Source organism: Acomys russatus, chromosome 28 (genome assembly GCF_903995435.1).
Source record: "Acomys russatus chromosome 28, mAcoRus1.1, whole genome shotgun sequence".
NCBI classification, from domain to species: Eukaryota; Metazoa; Chordata; class Mammalia; order Rodentia; family Muridae; genus Acomys; species Acomys russatus.
In genome coordinates this window covers 36,685,762-36,699,756 of record NC_067164.1, presented here as the reverse complement: position 1 = coordinate 36,699,756, position 13,995 = coordinate 36,685,762, and the positions used below count along the sequence as shown (strand labels likewise).

General features: G+C 48.5%; 1 protein-coding gene across 6 annotated transcripts in view; it reads right to left on the bottom strand.

The window, feature by feature from the left end:
- Positions 1–13,995, bottom strand: part of Smarcc2 (SWI/SNF related, matrix associated, actin dependent regulator of chromatin subfamily c member 2) — a 32,936-nt gene that overhangs the window by 17,620 nt on the left and 1,321 nt on the right. For all 6 annotated transcript variants that reach the window (XM_051170658.1, XM_051170662.1, XM_051170659.1 and 3 more), the window contains exons 2-11: positions 13,206–13,325; positions 11,787–11,872; positions 10,920–11,001; positions 10,736–10,828; positions 9,324–9,393; positions 9,040–9,109; positions 3,694–3,769; positions 3,419–3,550; positions 3,205–3,320; positions 2,776–2,900 (exon numbers count right to left, since the gene is read on the bottom strand). In XM_051170658.1, coding sequence (XP_051026615.1) covers positions 2,776–2,900; positions 3,205–3,320; positions 3,419–3,550; positions 3,694–3,769; positions 9,040–9,109; positions 9,324–9,393; positions 10,736–10,828; positions 10,920–11,001; positions 11,787–11,872; positions 13,206–13,325 — 970 coding nt within the window. The remainder of the gene's footprint in view (positions 1–2,775; positions 2,901–3,204; positions 3,321–3,418; positions 3,551–3,693; positions 3,770–9,039; positions 9,110–9,323; positions 9,394–10,735; positions 10,829–10,919; positions 11,002–11,786; positions 11,873–13,205; positions 13,326–13,995) is intronic.

Genomic DNA, 13,995 nt, shown 5'->3' with positions numbered 1-13,995 from the left:
TATAATGTGATCTGAAGCCCGCTTTGGGCGTACAGGTGCACATGAAAATAGAGCATTGAAATACATTAAATAAATAAATAAATCCTTTTTTTAAACTTCAAGCCTATTATGTGCGTGTGGGTGTGTTTCTGTGGTGCTGTGAGGTCTGCACTCCGTTATCCTTATCACTTTCCTGTTTGAGTTCCTCACTGTGCTTGGAGCTCACTAATTCAGCTAGACTGGGCACTGCCCTCAGGGCTTCATGTGCGCTGGAGAAGCACTTGACCAACCAGCACCCAGGACATGCGCTTAAGTGTGAGCCTTGCTGCACGTGTGGAAGACAGAGGCTAACTTCTGAGAAGTCAGTTCTCCATTTCCACACTATTCTGAGGTAAAGTCCCTCTGTTGTTACTCACATATCATCTTGTGTGGGAGTGTTAGGACTACAGACACAAGCTACTGAATCTGGCTGTGGGTTCTAGGGTTCAAATTCAGGTCCCCAAGCTTGTGTGGCAAGCACTGTCATCCACTGAGCTGTCACACTGGTCCCAATTCCAGTACTTTTCATTTATGTATAGCTGTGTGTGTCTGTGAGAATGTGTGCCGTGTGTGCAGGTGTCCACAGAGGCCATGTGTGTGCAGGTGTCCACAGAGACCATGTGTGTGCAGGTGTCCACAGAGGCCGTATGTGTGCAGGTGTCCACAGAGGCTGTGTGTCTGTGATAACGTGTGTTGTGTGTGTGCAGGTGTCCACAGAGGCCGTGTGTGTGTGTACAGGTGTCCACAGAGGCCGTGTGTGTGCAGGTGTCCACAGAGGCTGTGTGTCTGTGATAACGTGTGTTGTGTGTGTGCAGGTGTCCACAGAGGCCATGTATGTGCAGGTGTCCACAGAGGCTGTGTGTCTGTGATAACGTGTGTTGTGTGTGTGCAGGTGTCCACAGAGGCCATGTGTGTGCAGATGTCCACAGAGGCTGTGTGTCTGTGATAACGTGTGTTGTGTGTGTGCAGGTGTCCACAGAGGCTATGTGTCTGTGATAACGTGTGTTGTGTGTGTGCAGGTGTCCACAGAGGCCATGTGTGTGCAGGTGTCCACAGAGGCTGTGTGTCTGTGATAACGTGTGTTGTGTGTGTGCAGGTGTCCACAGAGGCTGTGTGTCTGTGATAACATGTGTTGTGTGTGTGCAGGTGCCCACAGAGGCCAAAAGAGGCACTAGATTCTCTGGAACTGGAGCTATAGGCAGTTGTGAGCTGCCTGACCTGGGTGCTGAAAAGCAAACATGGGTACTTGGCAACAGCAAGCGCTCGCACTTGATGGACCAGCTCATCAGTTTCCCAAGTCTGTTTAAAATGGTTTTTAAGATTTTTATTATTTGTTTGTTTGAGACAAGGTTTCTCTGTGTAACTGCAGCTGTCCTAGAACTTTCACTGTAGACCAGGCTGGCATCGAACTCACAGAGATCCACTTGCCTCTGCCTCCCAAGTGCTGGGATTACAGGCATATGCCACCTCCACCTGGCTAGATTTTTATTATTTCTTTTAAATTTTTTTTGAGATTTATTTTTATATGTATGAGTGCTTTCCTAAATGTATATCTATGTACCATCTGGCCTGTGGAAGCCAGAAGAGGGGGTTGGACCCAATGGTACTGGAATTTAGACAGTTGTGAACCACCACTGTGGGGGCTGCGTATCAAGGCTGGGTCCTCCAAAAGAGCAAGAATTGCTCTTAACTAGTAAGCCAACAGTCCAGTCCCCACCTCATTTTAAATAATAATGTTTGCATATGTTTTCTCTTTTTTTGGGTTTTTGTTTTTTTTTTGTTTTGTTTTGCTTTTCAAGACATGGTCTCACTGTGTAGCCTTGGCTGTCCTGAACTCACTTTGTAGACCAGGCTGGCCTTGAACTCACAGTGATGCACCTGCCTCTGCCTCCCGAGTTCTGGGATTAAAGGCATACACCACCTTGCCTGGCTAGCAAATGTTTTCAAAATGGTCCTAAGGTAAAGATTTGGAAGCATAGTTCGCCTTGAAATCATCTTGTTGGTGTGAGTGCATAATCAAGAAGCAGCTAGGGTAGAGACAGCTCAGCCGGCAAAGCCCTTGCTGCCCGGGCCTGGTCAATCCTCAGGACCCATGTGAAAGGCCAAGTACAGTGGCACAGAACTGTAGTCACACCGCTGGGAAGCAGAGACCAGCATCCCTGAGGCTTACTAGCAAGGCCAACTAGCCTCACCCTGAAGTCCCAGGTCTGAAAGCACAAGGTGGAGGTTGGCAAGACGGTGCAGTGGATAAAAGTGCTTGTTGCCAACCCCTGGAAGCCACATGGAAGGAGAGAACCAGTTCCTACAAGCTGTCCTCTGACCTCACCATATGCACTGTGGCAAGTTCACACAGGCACACATGCACGCACGCGCGCGCACACACACGGACACACGCATGTTAAAAATACAAGGTACAGGCTCCTGAAGCATGATACTGGAAGTTGACCACTGGCCAGCACATGCAAATACAGACAAAAGGGTTTGGAGGGCTGTGGGGTGTAGCTCAGTGGTAGAGCGTTTGCTAGAACACAGGAGGTGCCCGGGTTGATCTTCAACACAGAAAAAGCAGAGTTTTCAGACAACTGCTCTGAGTTGTAAGGCAGGGCCACATGACACATGGATATAAGGCACAGAAGTTCAAAACTAATGATAATTTCACTAAAAAATCAGAAGGGAAGGGTACGTTAGGTCTGGAAAAGCGGCCCTTTAAGGAGCTGGGCACAGCAGGGGTGGGAAAGGGTAGGGGTTGGCCCATACCTGTTTTGGGGAGTGTCACCTCTTCTACATTTGGGACTGGAGAGGGCTCGTCCATATCTTTTGTCAGGTCTTCCTGTTCCTCTTCCCTGTGACCTCGCTTTGACTTAGTGTAAGGCGTTGAGGGTCTGGGAAGGAAATGAGACAGCTGAGGCAGTTAGAAGGTTTTAAAGGAAAGTGAGAGAGAACCACCACGGCCGAGCTGGGTGGGACAGAAACCGGCACATGCAGAGTACCAGGTTTCCTATCAGGTGGCTAAGCTTTCCTTTGGTTCAATGCCTGGGAGTACAAGCATCGAGCAGGCACAGGAAGATCCCCTCACCCTCTTCTCAGACACCAGCTAGAGGCCAGTGACGTCGAGAAATATTTGTGTTTCCTTTGACATCAGGCGGACAGGACAGTGCTTGTAGGCCCTGGCCAGAGGCTGCGTACCCTTTCTTAGCGTTCTTCTTCTTAGCTTCGGGGGTTGGCGAAGGAGAGGGAGAGCGTTTCCTCTTCTTATAGTTGCCCCCCTTCTTGTCCCGTCTGTCTGAATCTGGGCTATTTACCTGCGCAGCAGAGAACGGGGTGAGTACCAGCCTCCTGTGCCCAGAGAGGCTCCTCTCAGGCTTAAGATGAGAGCGCTAAGAGAAAGGAGAATTTTCACCTCATCTGTCAACGTCTTGGCTGAAATCTTCTTTCGGCGGGAAACAGGGCTTTTGTCGTCACTGACTTCGTAGTCTTCCTCATTCATCCACTCATTGAACGTGTCTGTGTCCAGGATCCACTTCGCGTGGACCTGAAGCGCAGAGGCAGGTCACGTTAGTTGCCGGAAGGCACGGCTCTGACTAGAAAGACCAAGTGGACAGAGTGCCTGCTCCCACGCCAGGGAGGTCTAGTCCTCGCTGATCTTTCGGGGATGGAGGTGCCAGAGGAGCTCACCTTCCTAGGCTTCTCCGGCGTGGGAGCGTCCTCCACGGGTGCTTCAACTTCGCTAGCTGGGATCCATGTATCGTAGCTGCCGGAAGAGATTCAGCGTGAAGCAGACAACGGACATCGTGCTGGGATGAGACGCAGCCCTGCGCTCTTCTTGCACTGCATCGCCATGGACCGCGGGCCTAGCATGTACTAGCAAGCTCTACTGCTGAATTATATACCAGCCCTGTCATGTTACACTCACACAAAAATATCAGCTGTTGATCTGTCCAGTTGAATTGGGATTCTTCTTACCACAAAGCAATAAAAGCATATTATAAAACATTTCAAGCTGCTGGGTGTGGCGACTTGTGTCTATAATCTCCACACTAAAGGTTGAAAAAATCCATGCAAGTTCAAGAGCAGCCTAAACTATAGAGAGAATTTAAGGACAGCCTGGTCAGTGTAGTAAGAACTTGTCCCATAATAAATAGGTGAATGAGGCTAGAGGTAGCTCCGTGGTAGAACACGTGATGAGCACAGGCCAACAACAAACAGGAACAAAAACCACTAAAGCCAGCTTTGGTGATGCAAAGCCCTGTAATCACAGGGCTCTGGAGCCTGAAGCAGGAAGATCTGATGTCTGACACAACCTGAGCAGCACAGTAAGATGGTCTCAAAAATCAAGACAGCCAACCAACCAACCAACAAATAAAAACAGATAAAGGTAAAGACAATCAGGTCGGTGTGGTGGTGCAGGCCTTTAATCCCAGCACTCAGGAAGGCAGAGGCAGGTGGATCATTGTGAGTTCAAGGCCAGCCTGGTATACAAAGTGAATCCAGGACAGCCAAGGCTATACAGAGAAACCCTGTCTCGAAGGGGGGAAAAGAACAGAACAAAACAAGAAAGCCAACCAACCAAGAAGTAAAACATATAAGGAGAAAAAAAAAAGGTTTAAAAGTATAAAAATAATCTAGTATAGGTGACCATGGGACACTGAGACAGAATCCCTTGAGTCCAGTCAGCCTGGGTCACAGAGTGAGTCCTGGGCACCTGTGTCAGCTCAAAGCACTGCTTCAAAAAGAATTACAATTATAATACACTTGTCTAGTATGTTTTCTTTGGTAACTTTTTTCTTAAAGATTTGTTTATTTATTATTATGAATACAGTGCTCTGTCTACATGTCCAACCGAAGGCCAGAAGAGGGCATCAGATCACATTGTAGATGGTTGTGAGACACCTTGAGCTGAGGACCTCTGGAGGAGCCGCCAGTACCCTTAACTTCTGAGCCATCTCTCCGATCCCTTGGGTAACATTTTAAAACCTGAAAGGAGCCAGGCGCGCTGGCACAAGCCTTTATACCAGCCCTCTAGGAGGCAGAAGTGGTGGATCTCTGTGAGTTCGAGGCCAGCGTGGTCTACAAAATGAGTCCAGGACAGCCAGGGCTACACAGAGAAACCCTGTCTCAAAAAACAAAAAACCCTAAAAGGGAAGTCATATCATGTCTCTCAGAAGAACTCAGAAAGAAGCCCTAGGCTCAAGGGACCTCTTGTCTCTAGCTTCTGGGTAGCTAAAACTACACATGCTCACCACACTTCTCACTCTCACAGGTGCTCACCACACTTCTCACTCTCACAGGTGCTCACCACACTTCTCACTCTCACGGGTGCTCACCACACTTCTCACTCTCACAGGTGCTCACACTTCTCACTCACAGGTGCTCACCACACTTCTCACTCTCACAGGTGCTCACCACACTTCTCACTCACAGGTGCTCACCACACTTCTCACTCTCACAGGTGCTCACCACACTTCTCACTCACAGGTGCTCACCACACTTCTCACTCTCACGGGTGCTCACCACACTTCTCACTCTCACAGGTGCTCACCACACTTCTCACTCTCACGGGTGCTCACCACACTTCTCACTCTCACAGGTGCTCACCACACTTCTCACTCTCACGGGTGCTCACCACACTTCTCACTCTCACGGGTGCTCACCACACTTCTCACTCTCACGGGTGCTCACCACACTTCTCACTCTCACAGGTGCTCACCACACTTCTCACTCTCACGGGTGCTCACCACACTTCTCACTCTCACGGGTGCTCACCACACTTCTCACTCTCACAGGTGCTCACCACACTTCTCACTCTCACGGGTGCTCACCACACTTCTCACTCTCACAGGTGCTCACCACACTTCTCACTCTCACGGGTGCTCACCACACTTCTCACTCTCACGGGTGCTCACCACACTTCTCACTCTCACAGGTGCTCACCACACTTCTCACTCTCACGGGTGCTCACCACACTTCTCACTCTCACAGGTGCTCACCACACTTCTCACTCTCACGGGTGCTCACCACACTTCTCACTCTCACAGGTGCTCACCACACTTCTCACTCTCACGGGTGCTCACCACACTTCTCACTCACAGGTGCTCACCACACTTCTCACTCACAGGTGCTCACCACACTTCTCACTCTCACGGGTGCTCACCACACTTCTCACTCTCACGGGTGCTCACCACACTTCTCACTCACGGGTGCTCACCACACTTCTCACTCACAGGTGCTCACCACACTTCTCACTCACAGTCTCCTAAAAGCTTTTCATGTTCTATCACTTTAAAGGCTGCATGATCGCCCAGGGGAATTATATGAATTTGAGGAAACACTTTCTTACTACTACAGTTTAAACTTTTGTTTTGAGACATGACTTCACTTCACTTAGGCTGGCCCTAAACCTCCCAAAAAACTGAGAATGACTTTAATTCCTGATCCTCTTTTATTGATTTCTAAAGTGTTGAGGTTACAGATGTGTCATACCATGCTTGCCTGTTTTGGCACTTATAGAAAGTTATGAACATGGGCCAGCGATGGCTCCGTGGGTAGGAGTGCTTGCACAAGCCTGAGGACTGCAGCTAGATCTCTGGAACTCAAAGGGGGAGGAAAGTATGAGCTCCCAATCCTGTACACGCACACTCGCACAGAGATACACACACACACACAAATGCAGAGATAAACATATACACACGCGCGCACACACACACACACACACACACATAGAGATACACACACACATGCACTCACAGATATACATATACACACGCACATAAACATATACACACATATACACACATGCAAGCACACAAGCACACACACACACTCCACACACACATATACACATTCCACACACACATACACCCACAGTCACATACATATACACACACTCACACACAGAAACACAGACACACACACACACACAAGAAAAAAAAAGGCCGGGTATGGCAGAGCAATCTTTTAATCCCAGCATTTAGGAGGGAGAGGCTGATGTATCTTTGTGAGTTCAAGGCTAGTTTGGACTACAGAGCAAGTCAGGCTAGCCACAGCTATAAGTAAGACTTTGGTTTTTTTTTTTTTTTGTTTTGTTTTTGTCTTTTTGAGACAGGGTCTCCCTGTGTAGCCTTGGCTGTCCTGGACTCATTTTGTAGAGCAGGCTGGCCTCGAACTCACAGAGATCCACCTGCCTCTGCCTCCTGAGTGCTGGGATTAAAGGTGTGCGCCACCACACCCGGCAGTAACACCTTGTCTTAAACAAGTATGTATGTATGTATCTATGATAAAAAGGAAAATACACCAGGGAATGACCCAGTCAGTAAGGACAAGGATCTGAGTTCTATCCCCAGAACCTATATAAACATAAAAATGCTGGGCATGGGCGGAAGAGATGGCAGCTGTTGCTCCGGCGGAGGACCTGGGGTCAATTTGCAGCACCACATACAACCACCTATAAGGATCTATAACTCCAGCTCAAGAGCGTGTGCAGGCACCAGGCGCACATATGGTGTGCATACGAAAATGCAGGTAAACACTCATACACATGAAGTTAAACAAACAGTGGTTTTTTTGTTTTTGTTTTTTGTTTTTTTTTTTTTGAGACAGGGTTTCTCTATGTAGCCTTGGCTGTCCTGGACTCGCTTTGTAGACTAGGCTGGCCTCGAACTCACAGCGATCCACCTGCCTCTGCCTCCCGAGTGCTGGGATTAAAGGCGTGCGCCACCACGCTCGGCTAACAAACAGTGTTTTATGCTTGTGGTGGCTCACGCTTGCAACCCGGTGCATCAAAGGTACAGACAGTAGGATCCCCAAGGCTCTCTGGCCATCCAGTCCAGCCTAACTGGTGAGTTCCAGGCTAGCGAGACCCTGTCTTAAAGGAAGGGGACAGCATTCCTGAGAGGTGAACTTGAGATTATCCTATCCCTCCTGTCTGTCGTCTGTCCATCTGTCCCTCTCTCTGTCTTACAGACACACACACACACACACACACACACACACACACACACACACCAGTAGACACAGACATTAAAAGACGAAAAATTATTCTAAGCAGCAGGAGTGATGGCACACACCTTTAATCCCAGAACTCTGGAGGCAGAAGCAAGCAGATTTCTGTTGAGTTCAAGGCCAGCCTGGTCTACACAGTGAGTTCAAGTTTGGTTGAAATTACATCGTGAGACCTTGTCTCAAAACAAAACAAACCAGACATGTTTGTGCACATGTTTAATGCCAGCACTCGGGAGGAATAGGCAGGAGGATCTCTGTGAGTTTTGAAGCCAGTCTAGAGTAAAATGCGAGTCCAGGACAGCCAAGGATACCCAGAGAAACCCTGTCTTGAAAAACCAAGAAAACAAGCCCTGGGAATTGAGCACTGAGCATGGTGATCCTCAGTAACAGAAGCCCTGAGGAAGCACTGGCAGTTGTTCCAGATCAGCTCGGTGTTAAGATTTGGTCTCAAAACAAAGAAATAAAAACCAAAAGCCAAAAACCAAACAAAAAACAAAAAACAAGGCCTAGAGGCACTCTAGTTCCAGGTGCATATACACACATGCAGGCAAAACATTCATATACATAAAATAAAAATAAACTTAAGAAACAAAAACAAGAAAAAGGGAACAGACATACACACAGAGCCAGAGGGGCGGCTCATGCCTTCAATGCCAGCATTCAGGAGACTGAGGTAGGAGGACTACTCCATGTTTGAGGCCAGCCTGATCTACATAGCAAGTTCTACGCCAGCCTGGATTACATAGCAAAATTCTGTATCCAAACAACAAACAAGGTGCTAGACAGATGGCTCAGAGGTTAAGAGCACTGTCTGCTCTTCCAAAGGACCTGGGTTCAATTCCCAGCAACCACATGGTGGCTCACAACTGTCTAAAACTCCAAGATCTGACACCCTCACACGAATGCACATAAATTAAAATTAAAAATATTTAAAAACAAACAAGTAAACAAACAACCCGATACAGTGCCTTCTCGCTCTGCCAGACGGGCTTCTGTGTCTGGCTCCTGAGAACCCATCCTCACCTGTCAGGATAGTAGCCCCAGTGCAGAAGAACCTGTTTATCTCTCTTCATGACAGGCCGTACCCATTCCTCTGAGGATAGAGACAGAGGAGAGAGAGATAAACTGAAGGGAAGCACGAAAAATGACTAGACGAAGGCTCTAGCTGAGCACTCTCCTGCTGTAGCGGGAGGCGGAGGACTCAGGGTAGCAAGGCTGGGAACCTTGGTGCTATATGGTGATGTAAGTGGTCCTCCATCCACCGGCCCGAGCCATCCCTGCCGAGACCAAGGAAACGCAAGACTCACCTTCTTCTAGGTTCCCAGGCACAGGATACACAACGTGGGAGGCGTTGCTCTTATCCTCAGAGACGGTTCCCTGGAGAACACAGGGAAAAGCACATGAATCTGCTTCCTCGTAAATAAAACAATCAAAACGAAACCACAGAACTGCCTTCCAAACTAAATCTTTCTTTTCTTTTTTTTTTTCTTTTTTGGATTTTCGAGACAGGGTTTCTCTGTGTAGCCTTGGTCATCCTGGACTCACTTTGTAGACCAGGCTGGCCTCGAACTCACAGCGATCCGCCTGCCTCTGCCTCCCGAGTGCTGGGATTAAAGGCGTGCGCCACCACGCCCGGCTGCACTAAATCTTTCTTAAAGTGGTATTACAATTAGTTTGTCTCCAGGCAGTGGTGGCACTCGCCTTTAATCCCAGCACTCGGGAGGCAGAGGCAGGTGGATCTCTGTGAGTTCGAGGCCAGCCTGGTCTACAGAGGGAGTTCCAGGACAGCCAAGGCTACACAGAGAAACCGTGTCTCCAAAAACTAAAGAGAAATTTAAAAAAGAAAAAAAAAAATTGTATTTTCTAACACCACCACCTAAGTGTCAAAGAAACACAGGATTAGTGGTGTGTTAGCACTGGAGAGAAGCTGGAAAACTAACTGTCCCTCTGCACAGCTATGCTACACACTGGAAATGTGTGTGTGGTGCCCTGCCTGTGCATGTGGGCGTGCAAATGTCCTTTCTTACTCTCCACTTTGTTTTCGGACAGTGACCGGGGAGCTTGACATTTCAGTTAGACTGGCTGGATAAGGAGCTCCCAGAATCCTCCTGTCTCTACCTCCCAGCACTGGTGTTACATAGATGAACCACAGCTCCCAGGGATCTGTACGGTCTGGGCATCCGGACTCGGGTCCTCATGCCTGCAGAACAAGCTCTTACTTCTCCTATTGACCCTTCTCCTCCGCCCTACCCGTGGGAAATTTAAAGTGGACTATATGCACCTACCCATAATATCTGCTTCTTATTAATGCGTAGTTCCAAAGAAGAGAGATTTCATTGTGGTTGTTTTTAACAGTATTGCTCTTCAGTCCAGGCAGGTCTGACTACACAATGTAGCCAAGTCCCCAGTGCTAGGGTACACACCGCTACACCTGGCTGCAAGGTCGCTCTTGCCTGAGATCAGGGATCCCCAGCCCAGAGGAAGAAGCTCTTTCTCCCTCCCGGGCCAGTGCAGTGCAAGGAGCAGTGACAAATCTATCAAGCCTGGCGAGCAGAGCAAGCAAACACTGCTGCTCTGGTTCTCTGCTAAGCAGAAAGGGGCACAGCACAGTAGAAAATGTAGCACGGCATCATCACGGAGAAACAGTACCAACAACCGCAACAATGTATAGCCCAGCCACCTGGCTCAGCAACCTCTGCCACACTCTCCCTCCACTCACCTGGTGCCTCTTAACAATGTCTTTTAATTTCCCGAGAAGTTTGGGCTCAATGTCTGGGCACAGGAAAATGTTAGGTCGGGACAGGCAATTATTCTGTGAAAGGAAGAGGCGGGTGACATGAGGAAAGGCTATTCTGTATTCTTCCTGAGGGAGGGAGGTGATGGGGGATGCGCCTGAACAGAACCTGCACGAGGGACTTCTCAATGGTCATGAACATCTCCACATTGCGGTCCATGCGCGACGGGTTCTGGAAATCGTAACGCCGCCTTGTAAAGGGACAATAAATCTGGTAAGTAACAAGCCTGCGACTGGGGGAAAAGGTGTTTTGCCTGCCTGTATGTCTGTGTACCATGGCGTGCAGTGCCTGTGGAGGGCAGAAGAGGTCATGGGAATCCCTGGGACTGGAGTTACACAGGTTTGTGAGCAGCCACGTGGCTGCTGGGAATGGGACCGTGTCCTCTGGAAGAACAACCAGAGCTCTTAACCACTGGCCTCTTCAGCCCCAAGAGTACATAACATCCTTTTACTTATTTATTGTATGCATATAGTGCTCTGTCTGCACGTACACCTGCAGGCCAGAGGAGGGCACCAGATCTCTGTATGGATGGTTGGGAGCCACCATGTGGGTGCTGGGAATTGAACTCAGGACCCCTGGAAGAGCACACAGTGCTTTTAACTGCTGAGCCATCTTGACAGTCCCAAGTACATAACTTCTTAACAGGGGAAATTAGGAGGTAATCTTGTCGCAAATTTTGCCCAAATCACAGAGAACCCAGGTGTCCTGGTCTTAAATGCATGGGTCACTCTACACGTAATCCAAATGGACAAAGGCTGAGATGCCAACCTAAAAATTCCCCTTGCAGAAGAGTTCATTCCCAGTTCACTCATGCTTGGAGATGATTTTGGCCATGACATCTTTTTTTCCTCATGTACCAAAATAAGAGACACATAGAATTTCTAGATGGGTTCTCTCACTCCAGAAGGACCCCAGGAAATAATGCAGAGCTCCTTCTAAGCTAAATTTGAAAAGCAGAGAAGGAAAGCATCTCACCATCCCTGGTCACTCTTGAATTTGTAGGCAGCTGCAAGAATGTGGCACAAGGATCCGCCTGCTTTGAAATCTAGGAAACATTTGATCTACAAAATTGAGACAGGGAAGAAGTTATGTGAAAGTTACACTATAACTTTCGTTTTGTTTTGTTAGTTGGTTACATAAAAATCCCACTCTGGACTCATTTCCCTCTTAAAATTAGAAATGTCTGTTTTATTTGCTTTTTAAGACAGTGTCTCACTGGGCATAGTGGTATATGCCTTTAATCCCAGCAGCTGGGGGGCAGAGGCAGGTGGATCTCTGTGAGTTCGAGGCCAGCCTGGTCTACAAAGTGAGTCCAGGACAGCCAGGGCTACACAGAGAAACTCTGTCTGGAAAAAAACAAAAAACAAACTAACAAAAATCTCACTGGCCCCCCCTTTTTTTTTGGTTTTTCGAGACAAGGTTTCTCTGTGTAGCCTTGGCCATCCTGGACTCACTTTGTAGACCAGGCTGGCCTCGAACTCACAGCGATCCGCCTGCCTCTGCCTCCCGAGTGCTGGGATTAAAGGCGTGCACCACCACACCTGGCATCACTGCCCCTTTTAAGGAATTACATTTACTCACTTATTTAGAATCTCTGGGTCTGTATGTGTATGAGCACCTGTGTGTGTGAGTGTGTGAGTGTGTGTGTGTGAGTGTGTGTGTGTGTACATACGTGGACTACTAGATATCACAGGATATCAGTTCTCTCCTTCCAGCAGGTCAAGGGACCAGGTAGCCACACTTAATCCACTAGGCCGTCCCTTCCTCTGTGATACTGAAGAGAGAGTCCAGGGCTTCTCACAGACGACACAAGCCCTCTCTACCAAGGATATAGCTCCAGCTCCAACCGCTTTCCTAAATGCTTAAGATAGGCTGTTGCTAAGCTCCCAACGCTGGCTTGAGCCTTGAAGCCTTCTTGACTCAGGGTTCCAAACAGTGGTGTGTCAGGTGTGTGTTCATAACTGACCTCAAACCCCACTCTTTCATCTTACCCTCTTACACTTATTTATGCAAATGAGTGTTTGCCTGCTTGTGCTTCATGTGAATGCCCACGGATGTTTGTGAGCCACCATGTGGGCACAAAGAATGGAACCCAGGACCTCTGCAAGAGAACAATGAGACATCTCTTCAGCCCCTAAATTCCATACCCTTTTAATTTATTTTATTTTTATATTTAGTTTTTCAAGACAGGGTTTCTCTGTGTAGTCTTGGCTGGCCTGGAGTCACTTTGTCAACCAGGCTAGCCTTGAACTCACAGCGATCCACCTGCCTCTGCCTCCCTAATTCTCCGATTATAGGCACAGTAGGGAAAAAATAAAATAAAATAAAGAGCAAAACAAAACAGTCTCCAGTTTGGAGGATTTGCCCACCCCCACCCCCCACCCCCGAACTCACCGGCAGTTTAGTAAGTGGTGCGTTGCTGACATGTTTGCCAAAAACCTCTTCCTGAAACTGCAGCAACTGCACCACCAGGCTAGACAGGGACTTGTTGGTTGGTGGCTCTGCTTGGATGTACTGGGGAAGGGAGGGAAAGGAAGAGAAACAGATCCCAGATAAATTCTCCACCACCTGAAAGAGACACAGTTGTGCCTTTCTCCTCCACGTGTCCAGTCTATAAGAGGAGGGCTCCTGGATCCTGTGGGCTGCAGCCCAGCTTGCCAGCACTGGGGACTGGCAGCCGGGGAAGGGTTATACTCTTCCTTAGCTGCACCCTGACAGTGGACTTTCAGGACACCCCGTTAATCTGGGCACCTCATCTCCAACTAGCAGTAACATTTTTGAAAGTTTAGGGAGTTCAAGCCAGGGAACAACCAGAAATCCCTCTGAGGCTCTAAGTGATGCAACAATGTATTTCTTGGGGGGGACACGATCAAAGACCGGGCTTCCGCCCTCAATGGTGTCTGAAGAGAGCAAGGAGGGTGAGGCAGGGACAAGCCGACTTGAAAACTAAGCCTGTGCGGTTTGCTTCCACTGAAAGTGGGCACTGGTTGTCATTGTAAGGGTCTCTTCTCTGGCGAGGCGCGCAGCCCACCCACCCAGCTTGATAGTAAGTAGGAAGATAAAAATCTATCTATCCTTTTTCCGAGGAAACAATGGCCTCAAACGCTTCCGTGCTACCTGGAATCCAACTTTCTGTTCCGCTCACTGAGCCAGGAAGCTAACTTTCTCTTTACCTTTTGACCCC